Below are 16941 nucleotides of genomic sequence, written 5' to 3'. Positions count from 1 at the left end.
CTGCTTAGTGAAAAAAACTTACCCTGTCCTTGCATGCTGCCAGAAAGATATGTTTAATATAGGCTTTGACCTCTAATAGCAGGCAGATGGAGATAAGCGCTTCTCTCCCTGGTGTTTTTCAGCTGGCTGAGCCAAGCAGCTGCTTGGAGCATCCCCAGTGGAGGAGCTCCTCCAGTTTTCCCATGGGAAACAAGAGGATCATGCAGAGGCAGCCTTTTGAGTTCACTTGCTGCAGGTCATATAGCAACTGGAAGCCTGCCCTGGCCTCAGAGAGGATCTGCAGTGCCCACAGGAATCATGGAGTGGGTGGCCCTCAATAATGATGCTGCTTTTGCTGTCTTTACCTGCACAAGGCATTGGAAAGAAGAAAATTGCTGCAAATTTGAAGCCAGGGTCAATTTTCCCTGCAGAGATTTTTTGTTTCTAGAAACACCATCTTGATTTAAAAATGTAACTTTGATAGCAACAGGTTGGGTGATTTTGCGTGTAGATGGCTGGAAATGAAACCATCAACCTGGTTTCATTTCAACAAGAGCTATTAGGCAAGAGTGTGGGAGAAGGGAATGACTCTTTCCCCAATAGGAATTGAATGTGCCACTTTAGAAATGAGGAAGGAGAGTGCTCCTTTTGGAGCACAGAGAAGGGCTACTTCCCACGTGACCTTCAGAAAAGCAAAGACACAAAAACTAGGTTAGCCCAAATACAAGATGTATTGACCCACTGCAGGGATGCTCTGAAAATAAATGAGTACAAGCTTGGAAACTACTTCTAGATGGGCACAATTTAGCAAGAGGCCATGAAGTATTTCTGTTTCCCAGGGCCAACATCTGGAAGAAGTTTATCCCCAGGTTTAGGACCTCTTAGCAGAGTGTCATGGATCATGAGTATCCCTGCACACTTGTTCTCCAGCAGAAGTCAGACAGTGGTCCTAGAGCCAAAACATGAGCCCACTCCTCAGGACTGCCTCTGCTGGCTTTGGGCAGCTCCTGAATTCTACTTGGAGATGGGTTTTACCTTCATACAGCCACACTTTCTCTCAGCATGGACTTTCCTCCCTGTCCTTTGTGTCCTTTGTCTGGCTTTACCAGCCAACACAGGAAGATTTTCCCTGCACAGAGTGATGTCATTCTCAGGCATTTAGCAGAAACCTGGTGAAGGTTTCCTAGAACTCAGAGGGTCTGAAAAATTCTTTTATCCCTGCTTGTCTGCTAATGATAGGAAACACAGAAACGGAATATAAGCACTTGCAATCTTGTAGTTTTAGTAATTAGTAAATTTAATAATTTAGTGCAGTGACTATGGCTCCACACAAAGCTGGTTCAGCTCTCTCCTCCTCTCTAGACACAGTCAGATGCACGGGGCCACTCAAAAGGAAAGGTGTCATTCTTGTGAGGGCTTTCCACAATAAGACAATAAAGGCTGTGAACCTGGTTACCCTGTAACTACTTTTCATTGCAAATACTTTTTTTCTTTTTCTTTTTGTGGGTCTAAAGTAATAGCTTATAGCACACTTTTTAATGGTAGCTGTTACAAGGTGAAGGGTTGCTTCCACGGTGAAAGGAAGCACCAAAGCCCCCAAGGCACGCTGGAGTGTCCAGTGCTGAACAAAGACAATGACGTTTTAAAATCTGTGAACCTTTGGCCACGGTGCATCGCTGACATTTGTAAGGGTAAGGTCACACATCTCGGGAAAACTGAGCGCCCACAGCCCCCGTCAACCTGACTCGCGGCTCCGCTGTAAAGGGGCTCTCTTCCCCCTCGATAGCAGAGGTGGAAATTTCCACGCCTATTTCTCCGACCCCCTGGAGCAAAGCTTGACTGAGGAACCTGAAGAAGGCAGTGTTTAGGGTATGGCCAGATGGATGCAGCACAGGAAACAAAGCACGGCAGGAAGGTGGCAGAGTTGCTCCGATTAACCAGAGGGCTGCAGGCTTTCGCACTCTCTCAGCACGGAAGAACATTTACTGAATGGGAAGAAAGGTTAACCTCGGTTTCTTGCAGGGCTGGATGAAAAATCAGCCCTTGCCTCGAGAAAAAATGACACAGGGCAACACAACATCTTTTGCCGTAACTCCGTGGTGAGTCGGGCTGCTCGCAAAGCTCTCAGCGAGCCCAGGCGCAGGGCGAGACCCGGGGCGGCGGCTGTCACAATCGGGGTCCCGGCGGCCCCGCCACCGCTGCTGCCTCCGGGGCAAGGCGGGCTCACCCCACCGGGGCACCCGAAGGGCTGCTCTCTCGGGCGTTGCCGGGGGTACGAGCCGCAGGCCGGGAGTCTCAGGCCAGCACGCGGACCCTCCCTTCTCGTGGAGAAGGGGCCGCTGCCCGGCAGACAGGGGCGGGGTGTCCCCCTGAGGCTAGGCCGGCTCTCCCCGGCGCGGGGGCGGCGCGGCGCTGCCGGGGCCGGGCCGTCACCGCGTCCCGCCCCCGGCGGGGCGGTGGCAGCGGCGGCGGCGGCGGTACGTGCGCGGGGCGGCGCGGCGGCAGTGCCGGCGCGGAGCCGCGGGGAGCCCCGAGCCCGTCGCGGCGGCGGCGACGCGCAGCGCGGCCGCGCCCATGGCGAGCAGCGGCGGCGGCGGCAGGTAGGGTCGGGCGGGGCGGGGGCCCGCTCCCCCGGCCATGGCTCAGACGGAGCCCCCGAAGGCGGTGCGGCTGTGGCGCGACGCCGCCCTCCGCGCACGGAAGCTGCAGGGCGGCCCCGGCGAGCCCGTGCCCGAGCCCGAGCCGGACGCGGGGCCGCCGGGGGGCCCGCCGCCGCCCCCCGGTGCCGCCGCTCCTCGCCTCCCGTCCCTGGCGGCGGCGGCGCTGGGGGAGCTGGAGGCGCTGAACCTGAGCGGGCGGGGCCTGGAGGAGCTGCCCGAGGAGGTGGGTGCCGCCCTGAGCGGGCTGCGGGTGCTCAGCCTGCGGCGCAACCGGCTGAGCCGCCTGCCCGCCGCCGCCCTGCGCCACCTGGACCTCCTGGCCGAGCTCGACCTCAGCCACAACCGGCTGCGGGGCCTGGGGGACGGCGGGGCGCTGGCGGGGCTGCGGGGCCTGCGCAAGCTCAGCCTCAGCCACAACGAACTGGGCGTCGAGGGCCCGGGGCTGCCCCCCCGCCTCGCCGAGCTGGGCTGCCTCGAGGAGCTCGACCTCAGCTTCAACCGCCTGCGCCGCCTGCCCGAGGGCCTGGGCCGCCTGCGGCACCTCCGCACCCTCGACGTCGACCACAATCTGCTGCCCTCCTTCCCTGCCCCGCTGCTGGAGCTGGCCGCCCTGGAGGAGCTCGACTGTTCCGGCAACCGCCACCTTGGGGCCCTGCCCGAGGGCATCGCTGCCCTCCGCCGCCTCAAGATCCTCTGGCTCAGCGGCACCGGGCTGGCGTCCCTTCCCGAGGGTCTCTGCCAGCTGAGTGCCCTCGAGAGCCTCATGCTGGACGGCAACCGGCTGCAGGCGCTGCCCGCTGGCTTCGGCAGACTACAGCGGCTCAAGATGCTGAACCTCTCATCCAACCTGCTGGGGGAGTTCCCCTCCGCCATCTTGGCACTGCCCAGTCTGGAGGAGCTCTACCTGAGCCGCAACCAGCTCACCGTGCTGCCCCCTCACCTCTCTCAGCTCCACCAGCTCCGCACTCTCTGGCTGGACAACAACTGCATCCGCTACCTGCCTGACTCCATCGTGCTCCTCCACAGCCTAGAGGAGCTGGTCCTGCAAGGCAACCAGATCGCCATCCTGCCTGAGGGCTTTGGGCAGCTTTCACGTGTCACCCTGTGGAAGATCAAAGACAACCCCCTCATCCAGCCACCCTATGAGGTATGCATGAAAGGCATCCCCTACATCGCAGCTTACCAGCAGGAGCTGGCCCACTCCCAGCCTGCCCTCAAACCCCGCCTCAAACTAGTCCTCGTGGGCCTAAAGGATGCAGGAAAGACCCTGCTGAGACGGTGCCTCATGGAGGAAAATGAGCAGAGAGAGGACATGGGAAGCCTAGATGCAGGAAACACCCAGCACAGAGGGTTTCCTGGACAACAGCAGGACCTTGGGAGGGTGGCAGTTGGGTGTTGCCCCTTTCCAGAGCCTCAAGACAGTTCCTCAACTCGGGTACCTGCCAGGCAGCAGGTGGAACGTCTCTCTGGTGAGCGGCAAGACATCCCTTCTCGTGTGCCCTCTCACCGAGCAAAAGGGGACACAACATCCCCTGCACCGTCACTGCCACCCAGTGTGCCCCGAGTACCACTGGGACTAGGACTATCAGGAGGCAGTAAGGGCATCGAGGTGATGGACTGGACAGCAGATGCAGAGAGGGGCCTGACATTTATTGTGTATGAGCTGGCGGGGGACCCGAGCTATGATGTGATCCAGTCTTTCTTCCTCTCCCCTGGAGCCTTGTACGTGCTGGTGGTGAATTTGAGTGCCTACGTCCCTCAGCACTTCTACCCCTCTGTGGGCTATTTCTTACACTGGCTCAGTTCCAAGGTGCCCCATGCCGTAGTGTGCATGGTGGGAACCCACGCCGACCTCTGTGCAGAGCGGGAGTTGGAAGAGAAGTGCCTGGATATCCATCACCAGATCGCTCAGCAGGAGAAGAGGGATGCTGAGGGACTCCAGAGCTTAGTCCAGCAGGTGGATGAGGCTCTGGGACAGGACTTTGACCTGCGCTGCTCCAGCCCGCATGCTGCCTTTTACGGGGTCTCAGACAAGAACTTGCGGCGAAAGAAAGCCCAGTTTCAGTATCTTCTCAACCACCGCCCACAGATCCTGTCTCCAGTGCTGCCTTTCAGCTGCCAGGACCGTTGCCAGGTGCGTCGCCTGCGGGACAAGCTCCTCTCGGTGGCCGAGCACCGGGATATTTTTCCAAACCTGCATCGGGTGTTGCCCAAGTCCTGGCAAGTGCTGGAGGAGCTGCACTTCCAGCCTCAAGCTCAGCAGTTGTGGCTTAGCTGGTGGGACTCTGCCCGGCTGGGCTTGCAGGCAGGCCTGACGGAGGATCGGCTGCAGAGTGCCCTGTCCTACCTGCATGAGAGTGGAAAGCTGCTCTACTTTGAGGAGCATCTCACCTTGCGGGAGTATGTGTTCCACAACCTGCCGCGGCTCATAGACATCCTCAACGTCTTTTGCCAGCGGGATGCCACCGTGCTGCTCCAGAAACTGCTCAGCGACACCCAGATTGACGAACTGAGGACCACTCAGCTCCATCATTATGTGGAGGGTTTCTTGCTGCATGGCCTCCTTCCTGCACATGTTATCCGTCTCCTTCTTAAGCCCCACGTCCAGAGTCGGGAGGATCTGCAGCTCATTCTGGAGCTGCTGGAGAAGATGGGGCTGTGTTACTGTGTCAACAAACCCAAATGCAAGCCCTTAAATGGGGCAGCTGCTTGGTACAAGTTTCCCTGCTACGTGAAAAACGAGGTGCCCCATGCAGAGGCATGGATCAACGGCACCAATCTGAGCGGACAATCCTTCGTGGTCGAGCAGCTGCAGATTGAATATAGCTTTCCATTCATTTTCCCACCCGGCTTGTTTGCACGCTACAGTGTCCAGATTAACAGCCACGTGGTTCAGCGGTCAGATGGCAAATACCAGATTTATGCCTACCGGGGAAAGGTGCCTGTGGTGGTGAGTTACCGGCCTGCCAGGGGAGCTCTGCAGCCAGACACTCTGTCTATCGCTAGTCATGCGTCCCTACCAAATATCTGGACAGCTTGGCAAGCTATTACGCCTTTAGTGGAAGAACTGAATGTCCTGCTCCAAGAATGGCCGGGCCTGTACTACACTGTGCATGTCCTCTGTTCAAAGTGCCTTAAAAGAGGGTCACCCAACCCACACACTTTTCCAGGTAAGGCACAGCCCAGCTTGCCTTTCATCTCTTTTGGAGCTTTGTCCCTTCTAGAAAGGTGTCTTATGAGGTCAGCCCTAGCTTTATTTTTTTTTTCTTTTTTTCTTTTTTCTTTTCTTCTCTGCTCTAACTCCTTTCCCTGGTGGTTTGAGTCATGAGAGAAAATATTAGGGTAGCTCCAAGGAGACAAGCTTAAAATAACCTTATTCTGAGAGGAGGGGGGGGTGTTACATCCCCCTTTGTCTGTGCCTTTTCTCTCTGCTTTTTGGGTTTTGGCCCTGAGGGTTGGCAGTGCCATTGTTGAGAAGTCTCCGAACTGTCCTCCTTGTTTTGATTTCTTTGAATGGGACTGTGGTGTTGTTTTTTTTTTTCCCTAGTTCCTTTTACCCTGCAGCTCCCACTTCCTTGGAGCTATTTGTAAACATGAATAGAGACGCCTAAAACATTGCAGGTATTCCCCTTCAACCCTCCACCCCCAAAACCTGGCCTATGCTGCAGTCTGTCTGAATGCAGGAAAGCTCCTCCTGGTAGACAATGGGTGTGTTGGTCTCCATAGCCCTGTGTAAAAAGAGCTTTCTCTGAGCTTTCTTTGAGCCCTGTCTCTAGTGGGAAGCATTCCTCACTGAAGAGAGAAGGATACTCCATCTTCTTTTTTAAGTGTCTCACCTAGAAGTGGTTCCCAAACTGTGCCTTTTGGAGCTGTTCTCAAGCACATTTTATTTTCCTTCCTCTCTCTCCCTTCCTCAAATGAAAAAAACATAACCAGACAGTGGAACATGTCAGGTCGTGGTGCTTTTTAAAGCTGTCACCTCTAAAGTTATGGCTTTTATCGGTGATGTTTTCCAGCAGCATCTGTTTTACTTTGTGTGTGCAGGTACTAACTAATGTCCTCCCTGCTCCACTTGGGTTTGCTCTGCGGCTTGCAGGGTGCCATGGGAAAGGTGCTTTGATGTGTAAATCTGCATGTAATCAAAACGCACTCTGGACTGTGAGCAATGCTCCAGAAATCTGCATTGTAACAACCATATTGGAGGTGTGTTGGAACATTATTAAGAGGTAGCCTGAAATTGTGCAGGGAACGTACCATGATTTGACTTAAAACAAGCAGTGGTGCTGAATTTGTTCATAAGCAAATGTGATTAATAAGGTGTGGGTTTTTTGGGGTTGTTTTGGGGTTTGGTTTCTTGGGGTTTTTTTGCTGGTCTTTTTTTTCCCCCTGGACATTTAGAATAAGGAGGTGCAGTTTGCTCCTCAGCCTGACTCCTGGCTCTATCAGCTGTATCTCCCTCCAACTGCTCACTTATGTAAGAGCCATTGGACCGGGGGGTGAACCCATGCTGTGAGATGTGCTGAGTGATATCTTGCTGCTGACATGGTGCATAGGGCAATGTGATCTGCTTTCCAAACAAAAAACTCTGGAAACTGAAAAAAAAACCCAAACCTGCTACAGAGCCCCTGAAAAAATCCCCAACAACCCTCCCCAAAAACCTGCCAAAATTAGTCACGACAGCAGACATGTGAGTGTGCGTTGTGATGGGCACCTATTGAAGATTTAGCTTGTGAATTCCAGTCTCTAGTCATGCATCTCTTTTATTTTTTTTTTTAACTGGTGAATGCTTTGTGGCTGTCCCTTTTCTCCCTGTGAGTAGTTGATGCTTTTAAAGGAAAATTTGAAGAGGAGCCAGGCTGTCTGCAGACTGTTGCTGACCCCAGTGATCGTCAGAGCAGGTTCAGAAGCATGAGAGGGGCATTGAAGGGCCTTTTCCTTTGGACTGGGCTGTGCCATGTATGTTTCCTTAGAGGTGGGAAAGGATTTCTCTTGCCTGGGAACCAGGCCAGGTGTGCTGGGAAGGGAAGGCTCAGGTAAGCAGCATGCTGAGCATGGGAGGAGCTGGGGCTTGTGTGCAGTCTCCAAATGACACCTGGGTGATGCTACCTGCGGAAAGGGGGTTGCAGCGTTTTTGAGGCACTCCAGCAGCAAATTCAGGCCTTGCTATCAGGGACACAGGATAGCATCCTAGGTGTGACCCTGCTTTGGGGCAGGGAATGATTCTTTTAAACATGGATACTCTTGTGACTCTAGCTGGGAGAACAGTAGACAGACATGTTTAAAAGGCAAGGCTGATCTGTGGAAATGCTAAAGGGTGATTAAATCAATTTTTTGAGAAGCCTGCTTGTTGTCATGGATGATGCTTGAATCTAGCCCAGGTTTGATCTGGACTATATGAAAAATGTGAACTGTGATTTGACTTGCGAGGCCTGTATGTCTGCATTTAATCTAAAATATTCATTGCTGTGTGTCTGCTCTATGAATAAAACACTGTTTAGGAGCCCCTAAATGGCAATCGTGAAGCTCAAGACTTTTTTTTCCTCCCGATTTTCTTGATCAGGAGGCGTGCATGTTTAAGCCATGCTGCCAAGCTTGCTGGCATGCAAGTGAATCATGGTTGGTGTCATTTTTGACAAGGTGTAGGAAAGAGAGGGGTCTAATGTTACAAAAATATGTAGTGAGCGAGATGTCTGTGTTTCTCTGTGTTTCTTTCCAAGCTCTTTTAGTGGAAATCACTGGCAATTATGATGCTCCTAATACTTAAATAGGTCTGTGGGCTTTTTAGGACTACACTGAAGAAGTGCTTTGCAGCCAGTTGACCTTAATAAGGGAAATATTTCTGTGTAGACACTGCCAAATTTGTGCTCAAAAATGGAAGTGCAGTCTGGCTCTCTGTGTGGTTGTGCAATCTGTGTCGTCATTCATGAAACTGATGGTGCATTCTTTGGTCATCCAAAATTTTGATTAGAATTCCTTTCAAAAAGGGAGTTCACGAGTTGAGGATTAATCTTTGCTTTTCCTCTCCTTCCCTTTCCTCTCCTGCACACTATAGCTTCCATTGATAATACACCCAGTAATACTCTAGGAATAGGGCCACTGTGCATAGAAATGGTAAATAAAAATTGAGGTTCTGGATTCAGTTTTCTGAGGGTTTATTGCAAAGAGTGAACGAAAGTGATATAAAAATGCCTTGTTGGGGTCCTTTTAAGGAAGTTTCTGTGTTTGAAACAGTTTTGTAGCTGGACAAAACAGTAACTGAATTGGCATCTGAGCTGGAATTTCAGTATGCTTTGAGGCTGCAGTCATCCACTTGGCTGATAACAACTCAGTGTGTTAAATTGGATTTTTTTCTTTTACATTTGCATGATTTATAAATGAAAGTGTCCCTACCAGGCTAAGAAAGTCATATCTCTCTTTGAGTGACCAACAGGAATGGTTCACCTCTCCAAACAGTAAGACCTCAGTTGGGTCATCACAGGCATTGTGGAATACTCTCATTTGTATGTGATGTTCTTTTAGCCCCTGGACTGAAGAGCTTTTAGGTTATTCATGTCTTGTAAGCTATTAAGTGACTTGGGATTGTGGGGTGGAGGTGGTTTGCCATCTGGCTGATAGTAGACACGTGTGCTTTGTTTGGACAAATGTGACTGGATTTTCCAAGCTTGCGTTCATATGCACCTGCTAAGTTCCCTGCTGCTGTTTCCCCTTGCCCTGTGCTAGGCTGGGTCTGGGTCACACGGGTTCTTCCAGACTCTTTTGTACAAGGTGTCCTGATGTCCTGTGTATGATTCTTCTTGTGTTTGGGCTGGGAGGGATTATGTTTGACCAGTGGTTTTCCTTTATTCCTGCCTTGTGAAGGGGTTGTATGAGTTTAGATGTAAGAAAGCCAGGGTCTGTGTCCATCTCAGAAGATAGGCAAGTAAGATAAGGTGATGTGGGTTTTAACAGAGTAAAAACATGACAACAAATAGAAAGCCATGGGCAAAGTTACTGTGTGAGCGTAGCAGCCCCGGTCCAGAAGGATGCTTCAGAGCTATTGGGGAGCTTTGAAAGGCTCTGGAGGACTAGCAAGAGGTCTCTTGTGGAGCGAAAGTGCACATCTGCCGCCTGCCTTGCTATCCCCTTCTTGAGGTATCAGAGAAGGAAGGAGATCACAAGCCTCTACTCTGCCTGCCTCCCACATTGAGGGTGAGCAGAAGCAGGGATTATAATGCCAGTTACCTTCAGAGGTACAGATGGAGGTATCATAGTGTAGTTCCCCTGTGAGTCTTTCTGTCATGGCTAGAGCAGGGTGAACTAGGCTACCATATGCACATGATTCAAAGTGAACTTGCTCACCAGCCCTGAGCTGGAGTCAAAAGCTGTCATGACCTCCCTTGGTGGCTGGGATGGAGTTAGGAGACAGAGAGGTGGAGGATCCTGTGGTGTGTCATGCTGTTGAGTTACCCCATGCAAGGTGAACCAAGAGCAGGTGAGACTGGTTTTGTAAGAAGGGCTCTGAAGTTGCCTCAAAATCTGAGCTGCTGCTTGGTGAAAGGCTCATGTCAGGTACCTAATTCCACTTTGCAGTCATGCTTTAAGTAGCTGGGGTTCTTTTCATAGACAATTGCAATAGAGCAACACCTGCTCGTTAGAGAGCCTGATGCTAACATTAGGCAGCCTTCTATTTCCCCCATTTGCAGCTGGAGTCTTTTTTGCTTGACTTTCAAAGTAGATGCTATGGCTGTTTTGGGGCTGTTGTCACGTATGCTGCAGGCTGTGGCTTCAGCAGAGTACTAATTGGAGACGGGGGGACAAGACTTCAGCACTATGTGATCTTTGGATGTGGATGATCTGGATGGCAGGATGAAGCTGAACAGGGCCCTGTGGTTCAAGAGAAGAGCATAGATTGGTTGCTGGACCTGGGGAAGCTACAGTCATTCTGTGGCTCTAGCATGGATAATTAAGTTTACTGACTAGAGCTGATTTCTGTGCTGTTGAAGTAACAGCCTTGACTGGTGTGACTTGCTGTAGGTAACAGTGTAGGAATATGGTAGCAGCCTATGTGCCATCACTGATTTTTAGAGATTTCCTTCATGTTAACCTATGTGTTACAAGGTCAGTATTTGAAGTCCTCTTGTTTGGTGGCTGAGGCATCCTCTAATTTAAATAACTTGTTGAAAGGGACAACAAATATTTCTGTGGTCTTGGAAGAAGCTGAGAAATTGCCAGAGTAAGAATGTGGTGTGCAGAGTGGGTAGCTGCCATAGGACTGTCCCTGGTGGGGTATGGATGTGGGTATCAGTCTTTGGAGAGAACTGAAGTAGTCAGTGCAGACCTGGGCTTGTGTCTGACAGTCTGGCTTGGGACAAAGCAGGAACAGGAGGGAATGTGGATGCCAGAAGAAAAGCTGAGGTTTTTGAATTGCCTTCTTACAGCTGTCCTGCAGTGTCTGGTTACTCATATCGTGTGTGTTTGGGGGCTTTTATTTTTAAGCTCTTAATATAGAACTTGCTACAATTACTTGAAATTAGAATGGCAACATGCACACTTAACACTACTTGAAGAAATCTACTTTCTTTGTTGAAGGAATCCTCTTCCTTATTCAAGAAGTTCCTATGCATTTCTGATAAAAGAGAGCTTTCCTATTATGTCAGCTCTGGTACAGGGAAGATCTTCTGGTTTGTCCTTTAACAACTTGTCTTGCCCTGGCCTGTTCCCCATGGGGGTCATCTCTGGGCATTGAGCCTCTGGACTTTGATCTGCCACCACTGAGCCAGGGAGATGCTAGGTTTGGTTGAGTGGCTCTTTTTGGTTTGGTTAGTGAAGCAAAGCAGAGTTCTTGGCCTTCAGTGCATTACTTTTTTTTTTTTTTGTTTGTGTTTTTTATTACTGTTGCTGAAATTTGTCTCTGCTGGAAATTACCTATAAAAGAGTTGCTGGGTTCCAAATGATTCTTTGTTTCATTGCTTGAGATCTGTTTAAAAGTTACTGACTGTGAGGGTGAGATAAGCTGCTGTTGGAGGTTTTCCCCTCTCTGGAGTTGTTATGTTGATTACGTGAGGACTGATTTGTGTGCTGCTTCAGCATGCTGTGGACACAGGTGTCATGAAACATGCTTTGCACTGTCTTGTGTGCTCACACATCTGGTGATATGATACCTGCTTCTACAAGCACTGAAGTGGAAAAGTTTTCCCTGGTAAGTTAAGTTGAGATTTGGCCTGTGAATGATCCACATGCAGGTGTATTACAGGGGCCTACTCCTTGTGCATCTCAGGAGAGGATGGTGGGAAATCATCAACAGTGCTGAATCACTGTCATTTGGGGATGTGAACATGTTACTTGACATTGAGATGGAGATGTAAAAAAACAGTATCAGTTTAAAAACAAAATAAGTGTGCATCTGGTAGGTAATTCTCCTGTATGCTGTGGTGTCCATTGTTTTTGCAGTATTAAGCGAGCAACTGTGCATGCTCTCCAATTAGTAATTTGCTAGTAATAGTGCAGGCTACTTGTTTGACTCTTGAAAACAATTTGCTAGGGAAGAAGGGGAAAAATTTATGTAGTGAAAAGTCCTGTGTGGGGTTTTAGTTCTTGTACAATTTTTTTTTCTACCTCATCCCCATTGTGAATAGAGGAAGAATAACCTCTGTAGATATGTAAAGAAAATTGTGTTCTGGGGGTTGAATACAAGATCATCACTTGTGGTCTTTTACCTCCCTCTCCTTATTTGTGGTACCTGTGCTTGGACAACTGTGAGAGTAAGCAGGCTGGTGCCAAATAAGATCACCTCTTCTCAGGTGCTTTGGAGCTTGTGGGATAGCTATTTCAGGGAGCTTGTTGTAGGGACAAGGAGTGGGAAGGGAGTGCCTAAAGTACAAGGTGAATTATAACCACCAAATTCCTCTGTTGCAAGTAAAATGTGTTAGTGCTTTTGTCTAGATAAGAACTTACCTGTGTCTAAGAAAGTAATGCACTTGGGTTACAGGAGTCTCAGCTTGCCTCCATGGTGTGTTGTATGGTGGTTTTGCCTACATCAGGAGAGCTGATGGGATTCTGGTGACCACAGCGAGAAGGAGCTGTCTCTTATACAGAGGATGAGGAGGCCATGGTGTTTGAGGAAGCTGTTGCATGGATGAAGTTTACAGTCTTGGATGGCAAGGTCACCTGTGTGACCATGGCCTTAGTTCCAGCTAGATCAGCTGGGAGAGTTTTGTTCTCCAGCAATTTCTTTCTGGAGAACCAGATGTAAGAACTGAGATGGGGGGTGCAAGACCTGTGAAAATAAACTGGCCGGTGGCTTTGTTAGAAATTTAGTTTGGGGTGTTCAAATGGACTGAACATCCCCACTTTGGAGGGCTTATGGTTCTTCCTCAGGAGGCTGCTGGAGGCTGAAGACATATAGCACTTGTGGTATTTTCCTGGCTAAAGCTTGGTGGCAGCGCTGGTTGGGTTGCCAACATGGTCAGTGGTACTGTGGTTTCAGACTTATCAGGTTCTGTGGTTAGGGGGGCCTTGTCTGTGGCCGGTGGATGGAGGCTGTGCTCAGACTGAGCTGTGACTGCTGGAGTGCTTGCCTGCTGGAGTTGGTTGTGGTTTAAAGCAAGACCTTAATTTCAGATTTGGTTTTTTTTGTTTTCCCAGTGGTCATTTTCAAGAGCTCTGAACTTTACCCAAAGGTATATCGAGTACACTCCTTACTGGCTTTAGCTGTGGATTCCTAGGGGATGAGTGGGAAAATGACCTAGGACCTACAGACTTTACAAGGTAGCATTAATTTTGAATTGGCAGTTGAGCATGGCAAGCTCTGCATGAACCAAACAACAGCTTTGAGATGAGCAAGGTGCTTCAGTTGGGAAGGCCATTAAACTGAGTGCTTTGTGAAGATCACATTAGACTGAACTCTGAGGGGAAGTAACCTTCAGCACAAAATAAAGTTCAGTCTCAAATCCTGTTCAGACCTGCCTTGTATTGCCAAGTGCTGACTCAGATTTGGTGCTTGAACACTCCAGGAAGCAGCTGTAGTGTTGTTGTTGTAGGATACATTGAATTGTGCTGATAAGATGATGGGAGACTTCTGCTGGGCTTTTACTGGCAGGATTTTGCAAGCTTTTCCAAGTGAATTTCTGTGAGACTCTTCGTGAAAGCAATACCAGGATATCTCTTTTATCCAGTTTTAGGATGATGTTTGTCAAGAGTCTAGTTTAGAGAAGCATTTTTATTTGTGTTGTCTGAGGGAACCTACACTGTTCTGGGAAAGCTCCTTCCTCCTTCATTTCTGGTATCCATCACTTTCTGTAGAGTTTTCAGTCTCTTCCTGTTACAGTGTGCCAGGAACAAAACAAAGGTATAACAGTGGTAGGACAGGGATTTATGTGCCTCATGCCCACAAATGACTGGAGATAAAATTAATATTGTAGGCTTTTGTCCTAACAGAATACAAGGTTGTGGCACACTCCACTCAAGACTTGTTTCTTGAATGATGTGTACATAGTAACTTTCCAGTCTATGTGCTGAATTCCTCTTGGAGCATGTTCTTTACATTTTTAGCAGGTGTTTTTCTCTCTAGCAATACCCAGTGAGCGATGGTATCTGATAAGGCACAGATCCTGCCATACAGCAGGGTAGGGTTGTTTATGAACTTCCTGAAAAATTAATTGGCTGTGGTTTCCACAGCATCAAAATCTACAGGGTTTGATTTGAGACAGAGGTGCTTGACCTAATTTGCTTCTAGCAAATGCATCTAGCAGTTTCTGCCCCATAAAACCACGCAGTGGAAAAATATTGAAGGTGTACAGTGATTTGGTCTTGCTTGACTTTGAGAGATGTGTGCAATGCATTTGGTTCTTCTGTATCAGAGCAGGTTGGCAGCAGAGGACTGCTAGAAGGGCTGATTTGTCCCTAGACTATCCCTAAGTGTTCTCACATTTAGGAAGACTCCCCCACTTGCTGCATGGGCAACATACAGAGGGAGAGCTTCTTGCAGCAGAAGAAAAAGGCGTCTTTATCATGCTGTTTCTGAAAATTTATGATGGACACAGCAGAACTGCAAAATTGTCCTGCAGTACAGACCATGAGTCTTCATGGTGCAGCAGCTCCCTGCTGCATCTGTAGCTGTTGTTGTGGAACTCTGTTGCTGTAGTACCTCTCTCCACTCCCTATGACCTCTTTCCTAAAAGCAGCAGTCAGGTATGGATGGCAAGCAGTTTTTCTCTGAACAGACAGTGTTAGAAAGCAAGAACTTAGCAGTGTGCAGAGCTGAAATGCACAGGCTGTAGAGTGTGGAGGGTGGAGAGGCAGGGACCTCCGTCTGAGGCTGCCTGACATCAGTCTTGTACTCTAAATATTCCTGTTGCCCATGTCCGAACAGTTGCATTTTCATCTCTCATTAAAATTTTCAGATAAATTGCGATCAATAAAGAATGAAGTACCAAAAGATGGGGTAATGGCTGATGATAAAGATCCATTCTGAGAAGCAGTCATCTCATATTGACGTTCCTGACACATGAATTTTTATCGTTCCATCCTCTCTCTATATTTATATCATGTCTAACTCACCAGTCTGTACACATATTCTCTTTTACTACATTATGGGGAAAACAGCATGATTGTCTGTCAAACTGCTGATCTTTGCACTTTACAGGATTACATCCTCAATGTATAATAGTATACAGCTGTATTTATTGTGATGTGTGATGGGAAATAGTTCCAATTGTTTATGTAGAATTCTTTTTTTTTCCCAAAAAGAGCTGAACAGCTGGGACCTTGTCTACATGGGACCAAAGGGGGACTAGAGGCAATTACATAACTTAGTCGTCCCCTTACTTTCGAAATTCTTCATCTGTGAAGCTGAGTGGCTCACAGGAGCAATGACCTTCCTTAGCAGGGGGATTTAGTCATGATGGGACACACAGGAGCTGAAGCAAAATGACAGTAGGGTGGCAGCTGGGCTGCTCTGCACACCTTTGAGAGAATGCATCTTGCAAATTGCAGACTCGCCTGGGAGTAGCCACAGGGCATGGGAAATTGCAAATCCAGACAAACTGGTGTCTGACTCAGCAACAGCTGTGTGGTGACAAACTCTCACTAATGATTGAGAGCTTTTTCTGGGTCTAAAATGTTTTTATAAAGTGTGCTGTAGGTTGAGAGAACAGCTGCTGGCTTGGCCTCCACTGCCTTAATGTGGGCTTTGAGCCAGCCAGCCTCTGTCCCACTGTTGAACTTCTTGGGTCACTCTGTTTTGCACCACTGTATTGCTGAGCAGCCCAACTAGGAACAAGCAGTGAGAGCTGAAATAATCAGTTCTGGCTCAAAGTATTCCCTGGGTAGTCCTTTGGATTGGCTTTCTTGGGGAAGCCTCATCTGGACTGTAAGTTCAGGAAGCCAGCATGCTGTGTTCAGAGACAAACAAGCAGGTGGACCTCTCCACATTTCCAGGATATTCCAGGCAGGGGAAGATGGACAAAATTATCCTTTTTATATGTCTGTGCTACTGCAATGAAGAGAAGAGATGGAGAATTTTATTTCCTCTCCTGGTCTACACAGTGCTTCTTACACCCTTGCTGTGTGTTGCTGTATTTTTGCTGTGGCTTTCCATGGCAAGGTTTTGGTAGCGGGAGTGGGGCCCTACAGAGTTTGCTCCTGTGAGAAGCTGCTGGACACTGCCCATCTCTCTGACAGCCAGTGCCAGATGGCTCATCACTGGCCAAGGCCAAGCCCATCAGCAATGGTGGTAGTACCTTTGGGATAACAGATAAGAAGGGGAGAAAAACCAAAAGGCTTTGCAGCAGCAATTGCAGCTGGAGCAGGTAGATGCCCAAAGGAGGCTGTGATCCTGTGAGAAGTTTGTGCTGGAGCGGACTTCAGACAGGACCTGTGGACCCATGGAGAGAGGAGCCCACACTAGAGTGGGTTTGTTGGCAGGACTTATGACCCCATGGGGGACCCCAGTCCATGAAGAACTGCAGTCTGTGGGAGGGGGCCCCACACTGGAGCAGGGGAAAAATGTGAGGAGTCCTTCCCTTAGGAGGAAGGAGCAGTAGAGGCAATCTGTGATGAAGTGACTGCAGACCCCATTCCTGACCCTCTGTGCCACTGGAGAGGGAGGAGGTAGACAAAATTAGGAGGAAAAAGTGAGGAGTGAAGTTGAGGCCAGGAAGAAGGACTGGGTAGGGTGGAGGTGTTTTAAGATTTGGGTTTATTTCTCATTATCCTTCTCTGATTTAGTTGGCAAAAAAATTAAAGTAATTTTTCAAAGTAGAGTGTATTTTGCCCCTGACAGCAACTGGTGTGTGATCTCTCCCTGCTCTTATCTCAATGAGCC

At 49.3% G+C, this 16941-nt stretch overlaps 1 protein-coding gene across 3 annotated transcripts in view; it reads left to right on the top strand.

Annotated features, from left to right (window-relative positions):
* Window positions 1–2476: 2476 nt before the first annotated feature.
* MFHAS1 (multifunctional ROCO family signaling regulator 1) overlaps window positions 2477–16941 on the top strand; it is a 35047-nt gene continuing 20582 nt past the window's right edge. For all 3 annotated transcript variants that reach the window (XM_084204867.1, XM_084204865.1, XM_084204866.1), the window contains exon 1: window positions 2477–5809. In XM_084204867.1, coding sequence (XP_084060993.1) covers window positions 2617–5809 — 3193 coding nt within the window. In that variant the 5' untranslated portion in view covers window positions 2477–2616. The remainder of the gene's footprint in view (window positions 5810–16941) is intronic.

Source organism: Fringilla coelebs, assembly GCF_963513975.1.
Source record: "Fringilla coelebs genome assembly, chromosome: 4".
NCBI lineage: Eukaryota > Metazoa > Chordata > Aves > Passeriformes > Fringillidae > Fringilla > Fringilla coelebs.
Note: the sequence above shows the minus strand (reverse complement) of the source record. Positions and strands in the feature narration are given on the sequence as shown.